The following is a 20319-nucleotide window of genomic DNA, read 5'->3' as shown; positions in this document are numbered from 1 at the left end:
CGTAACGCGGTTAGACGCGGAGGTAACCGCAGTAGCACCAGCTCCGCCGCCGTGGACGAAGACCGCCGCGTCCTGCCGGGGACTCGCGGCCGCGGATCCGCTGGTGCGCGAGCCGAGTACACCTCGTACCATTAATAGTGCCGGGACGGGAGACGAGGGAACCGCAGACCCGGGATCGCGACTATTAATGCTACGATCTGTACCAGGGTTCGCGAGTGACACCTGGACGCAGTGCTACTCCACCGGGAGGAAGTGTGTATTTTCCGGCGTCTCTGTAGACGCAGAAATAGATGAGAGCAAGGTGAAAAGGAGGAGGGAAACGTAAATGAAGCCGTGGGAGAAAATGAGGAAAAGAGGCCGATGCGGCCGATCGATTCCTGGCCGATGACGGATTTCTTCTTCCTCGCCTCTCGGGAGTCGCACCGTTGTCCCAGCCACTTCGTCCAAGTACACGGGGGGCCGGATCGTGGTCGTGATTCGGATTCGCTGGGGCACGTGAACCGAGGCACACCTCGGAAGTGTGTATCTTGTCGGCGGCGTCTTTATGCGCGGATAAATAAATTAAGCCGAGGTGGAAACGGAGAAAAGCTGGACGAGGTGGCCGATCGATTCCTGGCCGATGACGGATTTCTCCTTTCCCGCCTTCCGGGAGCCGATGACGGGGCCTTCGCGGAGCCGCGCCGTCGTCCCAGCCACTCCGTCCACGCCGACGGAGGGCCGCCTCGTGGCCGGGGATTTACGGCCGCGGATCCGCTCGTAAACGAGCTGAGTACACCGGGTACCATTAATAGTGCTGGATTTCCGAGCTATAAGTGAAACCGAGTGCTCTCAAGAGGCGGTTGGTGACAGCTCGTGTTTGCTCGGAAATCGTTGTTTAAAATTTACCGAGTTATCTTCTTTTCTTTTTCATTATTTCATTTTTCGAAACGCACGTGCACTCCTCGATTTTCAAATTCGCACGCGAGGGGTGCTTTTTCCCATCCGCTGGGTCGAAACTGGTGTAATATTTTTCTTAGCGGGAGATTCTGGGAAAATTTCGGAAATCCCTCGAGGGCTGCGGAAGTGGTGCTCGCTTTTCTATCACCTCTCGCCCCGCTGGAAATGTTTTCCGGCTGTCAGAGCACCCGGATTATTTTCGGTTAAAATGCGCGATAACGTCATCGGAAGTCGAGTCTTATTTTTCGGAGGGAGATACACGCCCGCGAACCAATACGTGAGTTCCATTTTCCTGCACCGGTTCGCGGAATGTCGAGCCAGTGGTGTGTCCAGAGTTTCGCGAGCCATTGCTGAAATTGATCGTCGCCGTTACTCCATCGAGATTACCGGAGAGTTGAAATATTCAAAACCACGTGAAAATGCGGCGGGGAAAGAATTTATATGAAATTCGTAACAGGCATTTAAAAGTGCGCTGATACATTTTTGCGCGAATTTATTAACGCGCGACAAGAAGGGGGTGAAAAGGGAGAAGGGAGGCACCTGTCGTGACAGAGGGAGAACAGCTGATTTTGTCAGTTTGAGGAGAATCCTTAATTCGTTTGCACGTTCCCCTTCCGTTACCTTGGTCATTTTTGGGGTCTCGATCTATGACAACGATCGGCCAATCGATAGCTCGCGTTCTCTTGCAGAATCACGGTGGCCAGTCGGGGGCTCGAGGGATGGGCCGCGCCCGAGTCGCTTGTTGCTGACGGGGGCCCCGACTGGCAGATACGGGCCTGAGGACGCCAGGCCGTTGCCATGCAACCGCAGCAGCCGGGCCAGCAGGCCAATGGCGTGGCCGGAGGCGCCCCCCTCCCGCAGGCCGCGGGGGGCGCAAGCCCCGCCCAGCCAGGGGCGACCGGCACCACCACGACCCCTGCGAATCGGGCCCAAGTCAACGGCGGCAGGTTCGACTTCGACGACGGCGGCACCTACTGCGGGGGCTGGGAAGACGGCAAGGCCCACGGCCATGGCGTCTGCACCGGGCCCAAGGGACAAGGGGCGTACTCGGGGAGCTGGCACTACGGCTTCGAGGTCTCCGGGGTCTACATGTGGCCGAGGTCGGTATTCTCACATAACCTTAAAAACATTAGCCAATTTAAGGTGATGTGGAAGTGGCAACACGGAGGTCTCGTTTATAAAACTTTTCTCTGAACTGGGTGTATCGAATCGTTTCAAAACTTACGAGGTGAATATGGAGGTTATAAGGAAGGTCCTGACACCCATGGAATTTCAATTGTTTAAAAATTTATTTATTAGCATTTTCACAACATTTTTATTAAAAATGACATTTTATGGGTTTCAGGACCTTTCTTGCAACCTCTATGTTCATGTTGTAATGCTTGATACGATTCGGTGCACTTAGTTCGGAGAAAAGTTTCATGAACGATCGACCCCTCGGATGCCACTTTCACATCCCCTTAACGCTACCCTGCGACGAAAAAATACATCAACCAAAGGAATCTTTCTTTGAACGGTATCGAAAAAATCATCTCTTCAATTCAAAGAATGATTCGATTCGAGGAAACAAATTGTTATAACTCCGAAGAAACGGTGCATCCAGTTTATCCGAGTCAAATCGTTATCTGTTGAATTAACGCAATATCCCTTGGGTTAGATGAGATTTATTTCTGTGCGACAGTAACTCGACGAGAATTTATTTATTTCAATTTTGGAGGTTGGCGGTGGTTGGTCCTTACGGGCCAATCCTAACCTGAAAATATTAAGAATCTAACCTGGAAATTATATCTAGGCGGTTTCCTAAAAATCTGTATTTTCCCCTGTACTTGTGAGGCCCTTAAATTATGGAAATTATGGAAAAATGGAAAGCGTTCACATTAGGGGAACCGTCAGGGCGTAATTAATAGGAAAAAAAATATGTGGCTTTTTGTGATCCTCGACGGCCTGAAAATCTGACCTTTCCTGTCGTTAGGGATCAGTAATTACGTCGAGCCCTTGAGGTTAGGGAAGTACCTTCCCTTCCTCTGGGAAAAGGTTTGAAAGGCTTGAGCCACGTCGCGAGTGGCCTCTTTAATGGCAGGGCTAATGCAACACCGCGCGCCTTTTCGCACGTGTCGCCGTAGCACATTTTCCCGCATTCGAGAGAGTTTTTCGCGGGTCGGCTATCGGAGATGAGCAGTGGACCTTGACACGTATCCTGGTGCACATATAGCCTCGCATATCGGCGAACCTGCCCGCCAGAGGGTGGATCCTGGAACTGGGTCACCGAGTGCAAGGACAACGCAAACGGGTTACCGGGACTCCAACCGGCGGACTCAGTTCACGGACATCCGGGATAATCGTCTGGTGACAAATTGGAAACTGTTCCGGATAGTCGATCGCACGACGAGACGTCCCTCGGAACATTTGAATTACTGCTGGGAAATCGAGGATCGCCATTCTTGCACGGCGCTTTTCGATTTTATCATGAATTTTCAACTTATCTTTTTTTTTCTTTTTCATACTCAAGATTTTTTTTTATAAACCAAATTTAAAAGTTGTTCAAGCCGGGACTCTGTCTGTAAGGATAATATTCGAAATGTATGAAGTTTAGATGTTCGCGATTTTTTTCGAACGACGTATTTTCGCTCCTTCGAATTTTCGGCATTCGGGACGTCACTCGCGACATCCGATCAGCTGATCGAGGCTTCGATTCGCGGACGCTAATGGCTCCCTTTGCTCGACATATTTTCGTATCAGTGGCATCGCGGCACATAAATGGGAATAAGTGACGTCGACATGCGATTTTTCTAAACCAGGCTGAATAGCAATTATCGCGAGACATGCGAGAGACTCCATAGGCATGGAGGACGATTCCTCGTTAACCTCTCTTTACGCGGTTTTCAAATTCGATCGAGTCGCCTAGTCTCGATGAACACACAACTCGCAACTCGTCGAGTTTTTCGAGCCGATAGACGTGAAAACTTTCGCCCGCTCTGAGGATATTTGATTTTCGCGGCAATTCGATTAATCGAGTCGATGAGACGCTGCATGCGGATGTATCGTGAATTTTCCAGGGTATCCTGAATTTTCCGGGGGGCGGAGAGGGGAATTTCGGAAACCGTTGACCCCAGTCTGAAAACTGACAGATAGCGTGACACAATATTGACCCAGCGTTCTGTCAGATTGACTGGTGTCCTCCTTCTCCGATTTTCTGTCCCACTTGTCCTCCGGAATCTCGAAGTCAGCACATAGGAACGTCGAGGCCGAAGCTCGACTACTTCCTCTCTTGTCATTTTTCGCGAACTTGCGAGAGAGGCTTGAGAAAAATAAGAAAAACGGTGGAAGCGCTTTCCAATCGCCGGGGGAGCGAATTCGGGGGGCACTTTTCTTCTTCTTTTTTTTTCTTTCCTCGGTAAATTTCGAAGGACAGAGAAAAAGAAAAGAACGTCAAGGTCCACGAAGACGGGATTGAATCGAGCGGCGAAACTAAAGGGACGAGTGGGGGAGAGATGCAAAATCCGACCTTCCCCTTTCGGTTTCCACGAGTCTCGAGACGGGGAAGTTTACGGGGGAAAAGATGGCGACGATCCGGGAATCTGGGCCGGGGGATCCGAAACTATTTGTTTCCGGCGTGACTCGGAAAACTGGAGCAAGGCCTTCGGCGTGTCCGCGTGCTCCCTGATAAATTCCATTCCCTTCGATCCCGTCTGAATAAACGAGGAAACCCGAGACACCTAACTTAAACCGAAATAGAGAGGGAGCGAGACGTCGATTCGACGGCCAACGTCGCTGGGAAGGCACCCCGCGGCTCCAGGGGAAACGGCCAATCGGCGCCCGTCTTTCCCCTGGGGCCGCCGAGCGCTCACGTGAAACTTCTCACCGCGAGCGTATACGCTCGCACATTAAGAAATAGGACCTTCATGGATCGTTACTCAATAATCCTTATCATTAATTACAATTCACATTAATTCATGCGTGTTAATATTGCTACTTACCCGTAGAAATATCCCGTGACAAAGTAAGGATAGTTAATAATTCTCTTTAACCTAGAAATTTATTTTAATTTTATAATCGATCGCCATTCGTATCGATATTTTCGGGTCAGTATCGAGATAATCCCTATCCAATTAATTCGATCTCATTCCAGTGAAATAATCATTCATTGAATTAATAAAGTATTTCTTTGGCACTGTTAAATACATGAAATATATATATCTCTCTCTGTCAATGTATCGATTTTTAATTTTTGTGGATATTTTGCCTCTTCCTCGGTCCCATTATCCGCGATGGCCGCGCCTGGAACCGATATCGCATTTGTTCGAAATTCGATCGAGGACGCCATTAACCTGCCTGCTGAAAGGACCGATGGCTTCGCTTTTAATCAGCCCTAATACGAGATGCCTCGTCGGGCTATTTTACGGTCTGATTAAAAGCGGAGAAATGGCGAACTCTTATGGCGGACATTGCCGCACGGCACGCGAGGGTTCAATTAAACTCGATCGCAAAGAAATAGTAATTCGACGTAGGCCAGGCATCTTGCCAAGAGGATGTCACATAAAAAGGTTAATGTTTCAACCTCCGTCGACAATGCGTCGCTTATGGACCCAGTCGGATTACTCGAGTAAACATGCGTAGAAAACATGGCGGCGCAGGGGAATCTGCAATGCAGATTTAACGTCGGATAATCTCGACTCGAGCACAAGTCGAGGTTCCAGTTGTCGATGGGATCGATGCAGACTGTCAAGGGACTTGTCAGGAATAACGAGGGACGCGGATTCCGCATCCTGGACGAGATATTCCCAGGACGAGCATCCTCTTCGGATGGTCGACAACCGCGTCGCAAAAAGACGCGGCGACCTATCCATGATAAAAGAGATTGGGAAATAATTCTTCTTTCCTTTTTTTCACAGACATTACGCGAATTACATCGCAAGCAATATTTTACGTTAAGCAACCTGACGTCGAGGAAAATGATTTAATTTCAGTTTTTAAGGCCGCGACAACGGTACCTTATTTTTTTTTTAACTTGCTGAGTTTTACTATTTGGAGAACAAGAGCGATTAGAGATACTTTTGTAGTGAGGGTGGAAATGTACTTCTTATTTTTTATTTTATCGTCCGGCTCCTTTTTTCGAGACGCAGGACCGAGTTCATCCGTTCATCGGTCGAGAGGGTCGACGATCGTTTTAAAAATAACTTAAGGAAGGCCTGCAATAACTGCGATCCGCTCACAGAGAGGAAAGTGGGGGAAAAATCGCCGGAGGTCAAAAGACATTTCTAGGCGCCATCTTGTTATCAGAATATTCAATGTTAAGTTCCCCCGTGTTTATCGACCTAGTTCCCATGTACCGACATGAATTATTACAACACTGATAATGCCATTGTCATGATGCCATGTCACTATCGTGATAAAAATAACGATAAAATTTCCGTAAGCAAATGAAAAAAAAATTTTTATTTCAATGATATACATATTTTTTTTAGTTCATTTTCTTCCTCCTTTTCTTGATAAGGGAGTGTACATGTACTTTACGTCAGTGGCCAATTTTCTGGGAATGTTCGGCATGGAAGGACGACCTGGTAACGCCTTCGACAGGGCTTAATACAAGAGAGGCATTTGATTACAGCGGTTCGACTTACGAGGGACAATGGCAGAATGGGAAACGCCATGGCCTCGGAGTGGAGATGCGAGGTCGCTGGCTTTATCGGGGAGAATGGACTCAGGGCTTCAAGGGTCGATACGGCGTCAGACAATCGACTACCTCGACTGCGAGGTACGAGGGCACGTGGGCGAGTGGTCTCCAGGACGGCTACGGCTCCGAGACTTACGCCGACAGCGGTGAGTCGCCTTATCCTTGTCAACCCCTGATACGATGCATCGGGGTTATTTCTGAAAGAAGTAACTGCCGTCACCCCTCGGGTGAACTCGAGTTTCCGCGAACCCGCCCATTCATCCCCGCCGAGCTGAGAAACGGAATATGAAACGCTCTTTACGGCTCTTTTTCCAGGGGTAATATTCCGCTCAAAGGTGAAATCGAAACGGAATGGTCAATTACGAAATTTATGTTAATGCAGGAAAAAACGATGCTTGACGATTAAATCGAGATAGGGTAATTCAATCGTGTAATTATGCAGACAAAAAAAAAAGAAGAAACGGGAAAATTCTTAGCTCGATCACGTGGGAAAAATGAGGGAAGGAAATCGTGCTGAGAGATTATTAGCTCGATCGTGCGAAAAAAAAGAAAACGTGGGACAGGGAAATTGGGCTAAAAAATCGCTGGCACGATCGAGTGGAGAAAACGAGGGAGGGACATTCTGCTTCGACATGATTAGCTCGAGATCGGGAAACTCGTGGTTGGAAATTTTACGGATTTTGTGAGTTCAAGTTTCTCGACCTAGGTTGACGTCCATCGACCGCAATTGGCCGCGTCGGTTTACTCGTTCGCAGAATATTTCATGGAATATTCCGCGAAAGGGAGGAAGGGGCTCGTCTAAAGTCCCTTATTTATATAATCCCTCAAATTCATAGGATTTATGTAACGCCCTCGATTGGACCGCGTCCTCTCTACAGACTTTCCGCGTGAGTGCCCCGAAGTTTCCGTGCCCGGAAATTTTCCACGTAAATTGTCTCCGAGCTCGGCGAAGCGTGGCTCCAGGTGCTTGCTACTGGCGTGTTCAGGGGCACGGACCACGTGGATAAAGGCTGGGGGATGTTCGCCCCTCGTCGATTACTTGTTCGATGGAGAAGAGACTGCACGTGTCTTAATTTGTACACGTGACGGAGAACCTCTTCCCTCTCCAAATCTAAGTTCCAAAGAAGAATTCGTCCCCGTTCTGGGAACGCACCCCCGATGGCGGCGAAGACACCGCCTCGCGTAACGGTGACCTTAATCATAAAAATAAGAACTAGCCAGTTAAATTGCAGGATAATTTTTACGTGGAAACCTGATTTGCCATTTTTATGACAGTTCTTGCTATTGTGATCACGGTTTATAACCTTACGTGAGGTATTTATGAACGAATTATGGAACGGCGAGGATCGACGAATTTCCACACGGAAACCAAGATGGCGGCGATGTGTTGCAAAAGACGCGAGGTCGATACGACCTTCGACCGCGTGGACGAGTTTATTCCTCCGAGCCTTTCCGAGACACCCTTACCGTTTCGTTCCCCTTTGTCGCTTTCCCGCGACCTAATTTCCCCGGCTTCTAGACGCCGTCTGGGCGTCGAGAAAAGGCCGAGCCGATTCTTCGCATTACTCCTCCGTGCTCTGCTGACTTCAGAGATTTATATTCTCCCTCAGATCGAGAACGATCTAAAATAAAATGTGAAATATTAGTAATGGTCATTTGCATCGAAATCATTAATTATTTCAACTTATTGTGGTACCAAGTGAGTGTTGCGTCACCATCAGCGTCGCGTCACTATCAACGACGCTTCGCTGTCAGCGTCGCCCGGCACGCCCTGAAGTTAGCAAATAATAGTAAAAGAGATTGAAACGCTCGCTAGGGTGACTTTAATCGTTCCTTTGTAGGTTCGTCTCGGATTGTCATCGCGATTTCGTGTCGGCTGGTTACTTCCATTATCTTAAGGGGGGAGGAAGGCTCATGGCGGACGTCCGCCTCGCGATATTAAGGCGCGTCACTGGCCAGCTTGGAATAGCGGCGCACTTCACTTTAGTCCGAGGCGCGGATAAGTTTTATTGCATTTCATCCCGCTGCTCTTGAGCGCTTTATTTAGAACCGAACGATCCGCTGCCCGCGTTTTCGGGGCCGCATCGGGGCGAGGTGTCCGTCTCTTCGACGGGCCTCGATCCTTCCACTTCGTCATTCCGTAACTCCAGGGGGATGAAAACACCCTAACGTCGACCTGACCCACGCTAGATCCTGTTAAAAGAGAAAAAAAAAACGAGAATTACGCCCTGAACTTGTCAATGTGTTCTATTAATTAGTGTTTAAGTGCGCGAATTTGGGACACGTTCCGCCGCCATCTTGAATTGTTTTCCCCCTCGGACCTCATAAATTCGGGGTGCATACCGAAGTCGCGTGCCCCTCTGGGAATCCTTTGCTTAATGCCCGACTTTACAAGGAGGAGAGAAATGAGGGGGGATACAAAAAATCTCGAAGATGGATCGCACGCGACGGAATTTACGTGCCGTCCATCTTGCCGAGTTTTCTCGACGCCGCGGCCGAGGGATTCGATTGTGGCGGTAAATTTAAAAAGTGGGATTCTCCGGGTGCCATTTTCTGCGAGTTTGACTTCGGGCACCGGATTTTAGATTTCGGGGGATGGCACTTATCCTCCATTACCGTGAAAGTGTCAAGAGAAGGGAAAATAAGAGAAAGTGGAGTCGCGTCCCGCGGTCGCCGCGCAGCGGTTGGGGGGATTTGATTAGCGCGGTAAATTCAAAATGTGGAGTCCTCGGAGCGCGCGCTCCAAGAGTCGTGCTTATAAATCGAAACCCCGATTTTTGTAGGGTTCAATTAACGTGGAAGAAATGCCGGCTATTCTCCATTAGCGTGTACAAGTGTCCCGGCGAACGGGCGCTCGAGATTAATAGAGGTTAATCGGCGCGTGTCTCGTCGAATCAGGAACTTGCCAAAGCTTTATATTTATAAATAAAGTGCCTCACGTGGCCACGTGCCGCGGAGAAACGGGAAGCCGACATAAAGGAGGCATGAAATGGGCTCGGGGGGAGTATTCCGAAGAGAATCGATAAGGCCTCGAATTAAATCGAAAGTGTTTGCGCGCCTTTAGCGTAGGCCGCTTCGCGCAGAATATCACTTCAGTCATTCCTGAGAGCGGTCCTTGACTCTGAACACACAGTCTTTTAAACGAGGAAAAAACTGTTCCCCGGATATGCAGCTTATCCCGACATTCCGTTAAATGGGATTTTTCTCCATTTTTTAATCACTCAAAACGTCCGACTGGAGACATTACCTCAACTCGGCCTCAATCCTCGTTTTCTCGAGGAAGGACAAGGGAGTTAATGGCCGTTCCCTCGGGAATATTCTCCCGGAGACAAGTTTTATAGCCCCCTGGAACGTTAAGGAACGGCGAAAAAAAAAATGCGAAAAACTGGGGACAAGTGAAAAAGGAGACACACAATCGGACGTCAGAGGAACGCGCCTTGTATTTATCTGACGTCACCCCGAGTGATAAAAGTCGTCCGAAATATCCGCGAATTAGCCCCAGGAATTCCTGGCCAGAGGGGCAAATAGATGCGAATAGCTGAAGCGGAATTAATAACCGTGCTTGACAAGCTATTACATGCGAAAGACAACCCAGAAAAAAAAAAAGAAAAATCACACCGTGTAGGCAACATTTTAACAGCTTTTAAGTCGTAAGAATATCCCGGGATCTTATCGTTCTTCCACCGAATAAAAAAATGCCATCGAACCAAGGAAATGTTTCTTTGAATAGTACCAAGGAAATAATTCGTTAATTCCAAGAATAGTTTATTCGACACCAAGAAATTATGACAATTTCGAATAAACGTCGCATCCAATTTATTCGAGTCAAATAGTTATTCTTTTAATCGGCGAGATATTTTGGTTCAGCGGTATTTCTTTCTTATTAATATTCGGTGGGCCAAATATTCCAAATTTAATCACACTTCCTTCATGAGAAAAAATATTGGGTCAACGAAATATTTTGTCAATGATATTTAGTTTACGCATCTTACCTCGCGTCGACTTTTTCTATTTGGGAATACTTTTGGCGGATATTATTAATCCATTCGATGTTTTTTTATTATTATTTATTCAGGGTTTGGAGGGACGGGAGGCTTTTAATGAAACATTTCAAGCAGGACGGAAACATCTCGTCGTTAATTTCTGACGAGAACGACCGGAAGCTAACGGAACTTCACCGAAATGCGAATCGGGGAATTCGATGAGTAAACGAAAAGGATCGGGTAAACTTCCGAAGTTTAGAGTCTCGGATGGGAGAAATATCGCGTGAGTCATCCGTCATGTTTTCGGGCACCGACAAAGACTACTCTCTATCCAATTTAATTCGGATAACAAATCCTCTCTGGATACGCAGATGAATATTTAATTAATAATAAATCGGCCAACGCCTAAGAAAAAAAAGAGAAAGAACCGCCGAGACCCTGATTCCAAGGGGAAGCGATCGATGACTCGGTCAGCCGGTTGAACCTCTCCACGTAGCCATACTTTTTTTTTTTTTCATATCATTGCTTTGAAAATTAATGCACATTAATATAATTCGTAAAATAATGTAATAGCCCTTTTAAATCGTTTCCTATTCAACAGACGAGTAAAAATCTCGTTATTAAGCCCATCATTGTTAAGCCCTTCCGACGTTTGGGCTGGATTTGCGAACACGTGCAGACAATAGTGGACTAAATGTATAGAAGGGATAAATAAAAAGTGGATTAAAACTGGGACAACGTTGAAATAAAAGTGAAATAAAATTGGCGTAAAAATGAAACGATTGGAAAAAAATGGAGATAAAAATGAAAATAGGGGATTCTTGATGAAGAATATTTTTTCTTGGTTTTTTTCTTTGGGGGGATGATGTTTCTTATGAGGACAATAGTGGACTAGATGTATAGAAGGGATAAATAAAAAGTGGATTAAAACTGGGACAACGTTGAAATAAAAGTGAAATAAAATGGGCGTAAAAATGAAACGATTGGAAAAAAATGGAGATAAAAATGAAAATAGGGGATTCTTGATGTAGGATATTTATTCTTTTTTTTCTTTGGGGGGATGATGTTTCTTATGGGGGATATGAGGTTCTCTTCGCCCTTCGAGACCAGGCTCGATTTCCGGAGCCGGGAGATCGGCCCGGCGACATCTCCGTCGAGCGGTCGGCGACGGTCTGGTGGAAGCTGCGGCCCGAAATACACTAGCACGGCTAATTCTCACCAATACTCGGCCATTTTGGATTGGCTTACGAACGACCACCGATACGCGAGGTGGCCGCGCTATTTCAGGCGGGCCAGCCAGTGCCATGGAGCGGCCCAGTGCCGTACCGATCGCTCGATTTCGCCGGACCCGATCGCCCCCCGAGACCGAAGACACGAGACCACTCCTTAACCGTAAAACAACCCTTCAGGGTCCTCGGAAAAATTTCCAGCTTCAGGTGTGCTCTATAAAACGAGTTGAACCGAGGTGGAACTCTCGCCAAAGAGGGGCCGCTCCCTCTCCCTAACGTTAGCTCGCAAAGCCTGCGGCCGAATGAGAGACCGATCTTTTTGGTTTTCACCATTTTTCTCGGATCTCGAAAATTCACCCGTTTGCTAAATTGTACAAGTGTAACTATAAACTACGAGGAGTCGTTATCTCCCTGCTATGTCATCGCTGCAATTAAAGAGTCTGATTTCATTAACCTTCGCCAATTTCCCTTCATTTTTTTTCCTGGAACCCAAAATTTCATTTTCTTAAATCCTGGAAATTACGTTGTACTTTCTTGTACCCGATATTCTGGTACTTGCGAATTTTAAGGAAATTTTAATTGACGCCCCGTAAAGAGGGCGGAAAAATCGAGGGCGATTCCACGGTCTTTTAATTAACAACCCCGCGAATTGCGGGAGGCGTGATATTTCGCGAAACTTTAAGTGGAGTTAATTGTGGTTAGGTCCTGTGGCAGGAATCTCCCCGTGATATGAATTGGCAATAAATTGCACCCGACAGCCAATGGCGAAGGAGGATCGATCCTCGTCCGCGTCTCCTTTTCCCCTCCCCGCGACTTCCCGGAGGGGTGTGGGAATATTTTTCAGAAATTTCCCGATATCTTTCGATCTCCTCTTCTCGCCTCGGCGGATGGAAATGTCGGGACTTTTTGTCTAAAAGCGTTTCCGAGAGACGCGCAAAGGTCTGACCTAAATAGCGCACGCGAGTGCAGGACTCTGAATCGGGCGACGATGGAAACTTTAAGGCTGCCTCGATTTTCAAATCCAGCTCGAACGCATCGAAATCTCGATTTCGAGTGTCAACGTCTCGTAAAACGGCGTAAGAAATGCGCCACCGGCTTCTTTGATGTCCCTTTGATGGGGATTTTATGCAGAACAATGTTGCTCCAGATTTAAGGGCGTCGTTACGAATCGCGTATTCGCCATTGGAGAATCCTGACAATTTTCATTAGGATTTTAAACGCTTTCTTGGGGTGGCAGATATTTAGATCAGTCACTTTTAGTTGTTTTCGGCAGGGAAAATAAAGCCGAAATGGACTGCATTCCCGGATGGTGAAAATCGGGCCAACATCCTCTTACGAATCCGCGAGTGTAGGATTTCCATCGAGTGAGTCACCTCGGTGCAAAAGTTTGCTCCATTGATTCTGCGCTCCGAAATGGAGACCAATCTTTCGAAATTCCATCGGGGACGTGTCCGTGGATATAGATTCGTGGATGAGGGAATCGCGTTTTTAAAAAAGATTCCTTAGGGCTAACGTCGATCGGCGCGCTCGTCCGATCGTTCGCCAAAATGGCGGCAATGTCGATGCCCACGCTCGCGCATTCCGTCCCTGAATTCGTAATGTCGCACCGACGCCACGCGTGACTCACCGTGTGCCATTTTGAAACACGGTCACGTTCTGGCAGTAACAATGTAACATAATTACCGGGCTAATACTCCGCCGAAGGTGAGCATGATTTCTTTCCTTCGATTTCTCCTAAAGGATCGCGACGAAACGCCCGCCATCTTGGCAAATGGCGGCGCGGCCGAAAGAATTATTTCCTCACGTCCACGGTCACTCGATAAAATTGTACATTGATTTGTACATTGATAAGAGGGAAAGAAAGGTCGGAAACATTATTCGGCATTTTTCGAAAACGCCTACAGGACCGCCTGAATTTTTCCTCGATCATTATCGAGGTCTTCTGCGAAGAATTCCCGATCTTGGTAGTCGGAGAAAATTATTTTTCAGGTTCCATGATCTCGTTCTGAAATCGGCAATTTTTCTGGATATCGCTAACGGTCTTGGGAGGGTTAGAGAGTTTCTGCATCAGTGGGATTTTCGATACGTTTTTTGGGGGAGGGGAACCTTAACGAAGAGTCGCCAAAAGTGGGGTGGAATCCTTCTTGGGGAATTATTTCCCGTGGATGTAGCTGTTTGAAAAATTCGAAAAAATGTCCTAAAATCATGGGGAAGGAAAGGAACGAGAAGTAATTTTTTTCTCCACATTTTTCCAGGGACCTATCAAGGACAATGGCTCCGAGGAATGCGTCATGGGTACGGAGTGCGTGCAAGCGCGCCCTTCGGCCTGGCCTCGCATTACAAACCCCCGAAACAGGTGCGAGCGTCCATGACGTCCCTCAGAAGTGCAGATGGAGGTCCTGTAGCTGCACCGACCCCGGAACCGACCGACAGGAGGGATCGAAGAGTGGACGACAGCAGAGGAGGATTCGTCCTTAAAGCGAGGAGCGACGACCCTCCGGCTCGCAGGAAAAGTCTGACGGAGAAGTCCCTGAAAAAGGGAATCCTCTCGGTAAGGACATCCTCGGGGTAAGGAGGTCAGAATTCGTCTTCTCGTACATGATCCTTACACAAGGAATACTTTATCATACCCAAACATTCTAAGTTACAAAATAAAGATTTAAAAGAAAAATTTAATTTCCTCGTCGAAACTAATTAATAACGTACTTATACCCCGAGAAAAAGAATTCATGAACCGAAGGAATGTTTCGATAATTCGAAGAATAATTATTTGACTGAAACAAAATTGTCATTATTCCGACAAAAATAATGTCGTATCTAAATTTAGAGAATATTTTAGTTTACGAGGGACGTTTCAAATATCGTTTCGACTTATTTGGGACCTTTCTTCAGGGCCTCATGAGGAAGCAGAAGAGCACAGGCGACCTTGTAAAACATGGAACTGGAGGAAGCATCAGGAGCAACGCGAGTTCGACTTCGTGGATGTCTACGGAGAGTTCCCAAAGTCAGGCATCGGCTTCTGTGCACACCGACAGTAACGCGTCTTTTGTCATCGAGGTGAGATAGTCCGAGGGTTAAAAAATGGCCAGAGGCTCTTCAGGATCGTTTACATAACTTTTCTGGATAGACTGCTCCTGGACCCCCGTCTTAACCTTTTGTCCTCCCTGTCCCGTGAACCATGGTTCCAGGATCAATGGGCAGACAACCTGGTCGTCTGACCTTACAGAAATAGGCCTTCCCTCGAGGATAATTTATTATTAAACCCCCCACTCCCCGGGGGGTCTCTTGAAGTCTTGAACAAACTCTTCCGCGCCCGAAAGATTTTTTTTTTTTCCATTTCCATTTCCAGCGAAACATCCGACCTCCCTGTAAACTCGCGAGCGTAACGAAAATTGAAACGCTTATTTCGTCCCTTTTCCAGGATCAATTCCGTAAATATTAGTTGCGTTAATTATTGTCAATTGAAGTGAAATAAAAGATGAGAAAGGAAATTTAGCCACGCGTTGATTTTATTGTCGAGGGTTTTAATTTCTTTTTTTTGGTGACGAGTGGTGGTTAAAAAAGACACTTTGAATTTCTTTTGTCGTGGTTCCAGGACGAGCAGATGGACGCCTCGGTGACGGAAACGTACCTGGGGGAGTGGAAGAACGACAAGAGGACCGGCTTCGGGATTTCGGAGAGAAGTGACGGGTTGAGATACGAAGGCGAGTGGTTCAACAACCGGAAGTACGGATACGGAGTGACGACTTTCCGGGACGGTAACAAAGAGGAGGGGAAGTACAAGAACAACGTGTTGATAACCAGCCAGAAGAAGAAGCACCTGTTCCTGATAAGATCCGCGAAATTTCGGGAAAGGATAGAAGCCGCCGTTAACGCTGCACAAAGAGCCAGCAAGATAGCGTTGCAGAAACAGGACATCGCGATTTCCAGGACGGCCACGGCGAGAGGGAAGGCGGAATTGGCCGACATCGCTGCGATTCATGCAAAAGAGGACTGCGAAATCGCCCTGCAGACGGCCAAGCAGTTCGCCCCTGACTTCCAGCTGCCAGGGTTGGACAGGATACCGCCAAGGTCGATCCCGAAGTACGACCCCCCGCCCCAGGACACGATGCCAGGGAAGAGCATCCTGCACAAGAGCCAGGACCAGGCGAAGCCACCTGCTCAGATGCCAGGTAACGAGACGTCGACGGCCGCCCCGACGACGACGACCACCACCACCAACGTGTCGCAGATGTTGAGGAGACCTAGCATGAAGCCCGTCCAGAACCAGCTGGGGCAACCGCCGAACCAGAACCAGCTGAATAACCAAGGACCCGGGCCTTTACCCAACCAGATGACCAACCAGGACCAGAACCTCGGGTCGACGACCCAGAACCAGCCGAATTCCTACCCCCAGGGGAACCAGGGCCAGCTTGGAAACAGTTTGCCGAATCCTTACCAACCTGGACAACCGTATCCTGGGAACCAGTACATCCCACCGAACGCCCCATTTCCGCAGAACCTGCAAGGATATTCTATGGGACCGAACCAGGTGGAACCGTTGCAGCAACCCTATCCGCAGAACCTGCAAGGATACCCTAATCAGTCTCATTACGCCAATCAACAGGTGATAAAGGGGCTCCATAACCTGAGGGGGGTTCACCTGAGTTCTTTTTAGATACTGGATCGGTACATAAGTTCGTGGTAATTCTTTAACTAGTACAGTGGTTTTCTCTACCATAAATACGGGATGAGAATTGAAGTGCGGTGGATGAGGAATTAAATGAAAGGGGATTATTTTTTGGGGTTGCCAATTCCTCGTGCTCAAGTCGAAGCGAAGTCGGGGAAGGATTTGAAAAATTTCTTTTCAATATGCCACGAAAATCCAATATTTCGATATTCCGCGGGGTTGCTGGACTTTGAATATCAAAAAATCCTATCGACAGCTCGTCAATCAAAGTCTCGATTAATGGCAGAGTTGATTAATGGGGTTTTCCTTTCGTTTGCGGCTCTGTGCTCGTAGATGAACCATGAATGAAACCGTGTATGGATGGATAGACTGCTGATCGGCGCCTTTGCGATTCTCTGTTTTTATAGATCATGTTCCCAATATCTCCGGTTATGTACGGTCCAATGACTCTGGCGCAAATGAATCAATTCGGGCCCCAGCTTTATGGTGTAAGCGATCCGACATTACCCGGGCAATTTTCGATGTGATATTACCCCTACTCGAATTAATGTCAAGATGCGTTTTCTATTAATCCCGATCGCACCCTCGAGGCCAGACGTGGCGACAACCTCGAAATCTAGTTGGGAACGTTTTGTACCCTAGAAGCCTCCCATCTACCAGAATAATCCAAACGAGAAGCGAATTAATCCTGATTTCTACCCCGTAGGTTTAACGAACCACCCGCAAAGGTTTTCTCTCTCTTTCTCTAGTTCTCTCCGTCTCTCCTCTTTAATCAATCATCCCACTTTGTGCTGCACTGATGCACTGATGCACCGTCCTTGAGCACTTGACTATCTCTGCTGTCAAGATCGTTTTATACATATATATTTCTTTTTTTTTTTTCAACCTAATCGCTCAGTCCGATAACGTTGAATTTTTTTAAGCGCCATCAAGGCTCCTCCAATGTCGTCTTGAAATTTATTACCGTGGCTTTTTTACAGTCTTATTAATTTAAACGAATATTCGAGGACCCTTGTTGGATATGTGGAGCGGGCGGAGATGGGAAGTTTACTGGGGTTCTCGGTTACAGGGAACGGTTCCGACCCCTTATGGTCCTGATATGAACCCCTACAACACTCAGCAACTCTATGGTCAGCCACCGCAAACGAATCAGACTGAAGATAGTCAGAAACCTCCGAGTGCAACTAGTATACGCAGAAATAGCAGAGTATTAAGTCAGCAAGACAGGCCATCCGTTGGGAACATTGGCCAGACCCTCAACGACAGGTGACTCGTCCTGCAAAGGTCCTTAAGGTGATACGAAAGTGACGCCTGAAGGATCGATCGTTTATGAAATATCTTTTCCAATCGACTGAACCGAGTCATTCGACATTTTATCTCATGAACACGGATACCCCGAGGAAGGTCTCGACGCGGAATCTAATTTTCACGAATTTGTTTAGAAACCTTTTATTTATTTTCATTTACCATTGGGATCTTTCTCAGAGTCTGAATATACATGTGGTGAAATTTCAAAAGATTTCGGACACTCGGTTAGGGGAAAAGTGGTGAGGATTGGTTATTCGGATGCCGATTTCGTGTCGCCTTAACTTAGTCCGTCCAGCCGAAATTTCTTTTCCTGTATTTATATTTGTAGATTCTTTGTCAGGCGTCTGTATACGTGCTATTGGTTTTAGGCTGGACCATTATAAAAGACCTCCGAGCAGGGACAGCTCGGTCGACCGATACGCCAGGGCTCATTCTCGAATCATGGGATCGAGACAACCGTCCGTTGACAAGACGATGTCACCTCCTCCACCGGAGCCTACCGACAGGTGAGAAACGTTCGTTAGAACTTTTTCAATCATCCTTCCCCGTTAATTACCTTGCCCCGAGAAGACTACGATTTCTACTATTCTAACGTGACAGAAAAAAAAAAAAGAATCGGATTTTCATGACGCTGAAATTCTGAGTCTCGAGGAGAAATATGTAATTTCGTGACAAATAGATTGGTATTTTCATGACGTTCGAATATTGACTCTTAAGGAGAAATGTGGAATTTTATGGCACAAAATTTCGAATGTTCCCCACCCTCGATTATTTAACGTATAAAAAACATTTCAGATCAGCGAGAGGTCCTAGCGCCATGAGAGCGGCGACCCCCTTGAATGGATCCGCGGTAGGCAGTGGGGCAGCTACCCCCACGTATCCACCTCCTAGTGGGGCCCAGTTCGAGGGCGCACTCCTGAAGAACCGCGGCCTCGGCCAGGACATCCTGCCCAGTCCTGGACAGCCGAAACGAACCGAAAGCCTTTACGTAACGCCCGCTCGCGGTCCTGCCCCTTCCGGCGGCACCGGCGGCGGGGGAGTCAAGGTGAGCCTCCACCTCGCGGGTCCACCTCCACTTCCGGTCCCCTCATCCGACATCCGCCTCTTCTAGGACTCATCCTATACCGAGAAAGAAAGAAAAAAAAAAAGTCATTCAATCAAAGAAACGTTTCGTGGATTTTCGTTTCGCTCGGATCTCCAAATTTTCAATTAAATTGCCACACGGTCCCTCGTGTGTCAATTTTCAATTAGCCACCTCGAAGACCCGGTAGAAAATCCGATTATGAGATTTGATCCCGATTAAATCGTTTCAAAGCCTTAAATGAGAGGCTCGAATCCACTCGAGAGCATTTCGTCGGCCATCTTGGAGAACGGTCGGCGTGAGTTTTTTTTACCTCCGGTGAATTTCTTCGTCGTTTGCATTTATCATTAATTCCTCCAACGCGACTTATCTTCCACGACGCTTCGTGGACTATTTTCTACACCTCTCTCTTTTGTCGATTTGTCTGTCTGTAACTGTGTGGCGTTTTGTGCTGTGTTCTGTGCATGCTATCCCAGGATGTGATCCGGACGGTCCCCGCCTTCGCCGCAACAGCCAAAGGCCGCGCAACTCTCTGAGTATAAGTATAGCACACACACACACATACACACGACACCTACACACGGTTTATGTACACACGTTCACCGACATACCCTGAAGAAGTGTGCGAGTTTCGTTTTTGACGGGTAACTATTGACATTCCTAGAATTTTCGAAGCCTTCGTAGGCCCTCGAGTTGCGAAGATTCCTAAATCTTGCCCTAAAGTTCTCTTGAAGGTAAAGAAAACCTGCAACGCTCCTGGAAAAAAAAAAAGAGAAAAGAAATGTATCCTAGGTGGTTACACGGTGGCGATAAATTTCTGCAAACAGATCTCAACTTAGACTTAACGCGCGATAAGTCGATTTAACCACGCCGATCACAAAATGGCCACCTTTACTATTTACAATACTGTATATAATCGTCTTCCATCGGTTTTCGCGAAACGTACAAGTGCTCGCACACCTCTCGGCCCTGAATAAAAACGAAGTCGTACATGAAATCCTCACAACGAGATTCGATCGGGCCGATTTTGCTCCGTGCCTCGATCGATGAGTCGCGATTTGAGGGAACAGAGCGGATTCGCGACTCGGCTCAGTTCGATAGATCTATTTTTGTATGCGAATATCGGGAGGTCGGGCCCAGGTGGGACGCCGATCGCGGGGGCGGGATTTTATTTTCACTTGTGTTTTACAATATTGGTACCCGCGCGATGCCAATCTCCAAGATAAAAAGTACGTACAAAAGTACACGGGAGATTCCGATGAGGATCTTGAGGGGATCTAGAGGATCGAGGGTGGAGATGCGACGAGGCGGAGATTTCAACTCGGTTCGGTCATTTCCATTGTAAAGGTCGATTCAAACTGTCCGTCATATATCGGTGTCGATCCGACAAAATATCGTAACATGCGTTTTAATGGCTCCGTCCATACTGTTTAATTTTC

General features: G+C 47.4%; 1 protein-coding gene across 1 annotated transcript; it reads left to right on the top strand.

Moving 5' to 3' along the window:
• The first annotated feature begins 56 nt into the window (after positions 1-56).
• LOC105704476 (junctophilin-1) lies at positions 57-19416 on the top strand. Its single transcript, XM_023434227.1, has 11 exons — positions 57-518; positions 1626-2036; positions 6545-6756; positions 14078-14373; positions 14715-14879; positions 15418-16428; positions 16899-16979; positions 17561-17757; positions 18168-18305; positions 18595-18844; positions 19357-19416. The coding sequence occupies exons 2-11, from the start codon at positions 1735-1737 to the stop codon at positions 19414-19416; spliced, it is 2712 nt and encodes a 903-aa protein (XP_023289995.1). The 5' UTR covers positions 57-518; positions 1626-1734.
• Positions 19417-20319: the final 903 nt, after the last annotated feature.

The sequence above is a fragment of the Orussus abietinus genome, unplaced genomic scaffold (assembly GCF_000612105.2).
Source record: "Orussus abietinus isolate OABI.00-Male unplaced genomic scaffold, Oabi_2.0 scaffold6, whole genome shotgun sequence".
Classification (NCBI taxonomy): Eukaryota; Metazoa; Arthropoda; class Insecta; order Hymenoptera; family Orussidae; genus Orussus; species Orussus abietinus.
This window is presented reverse-complemented; position numbering and strand designations above follow the sequence as displayed.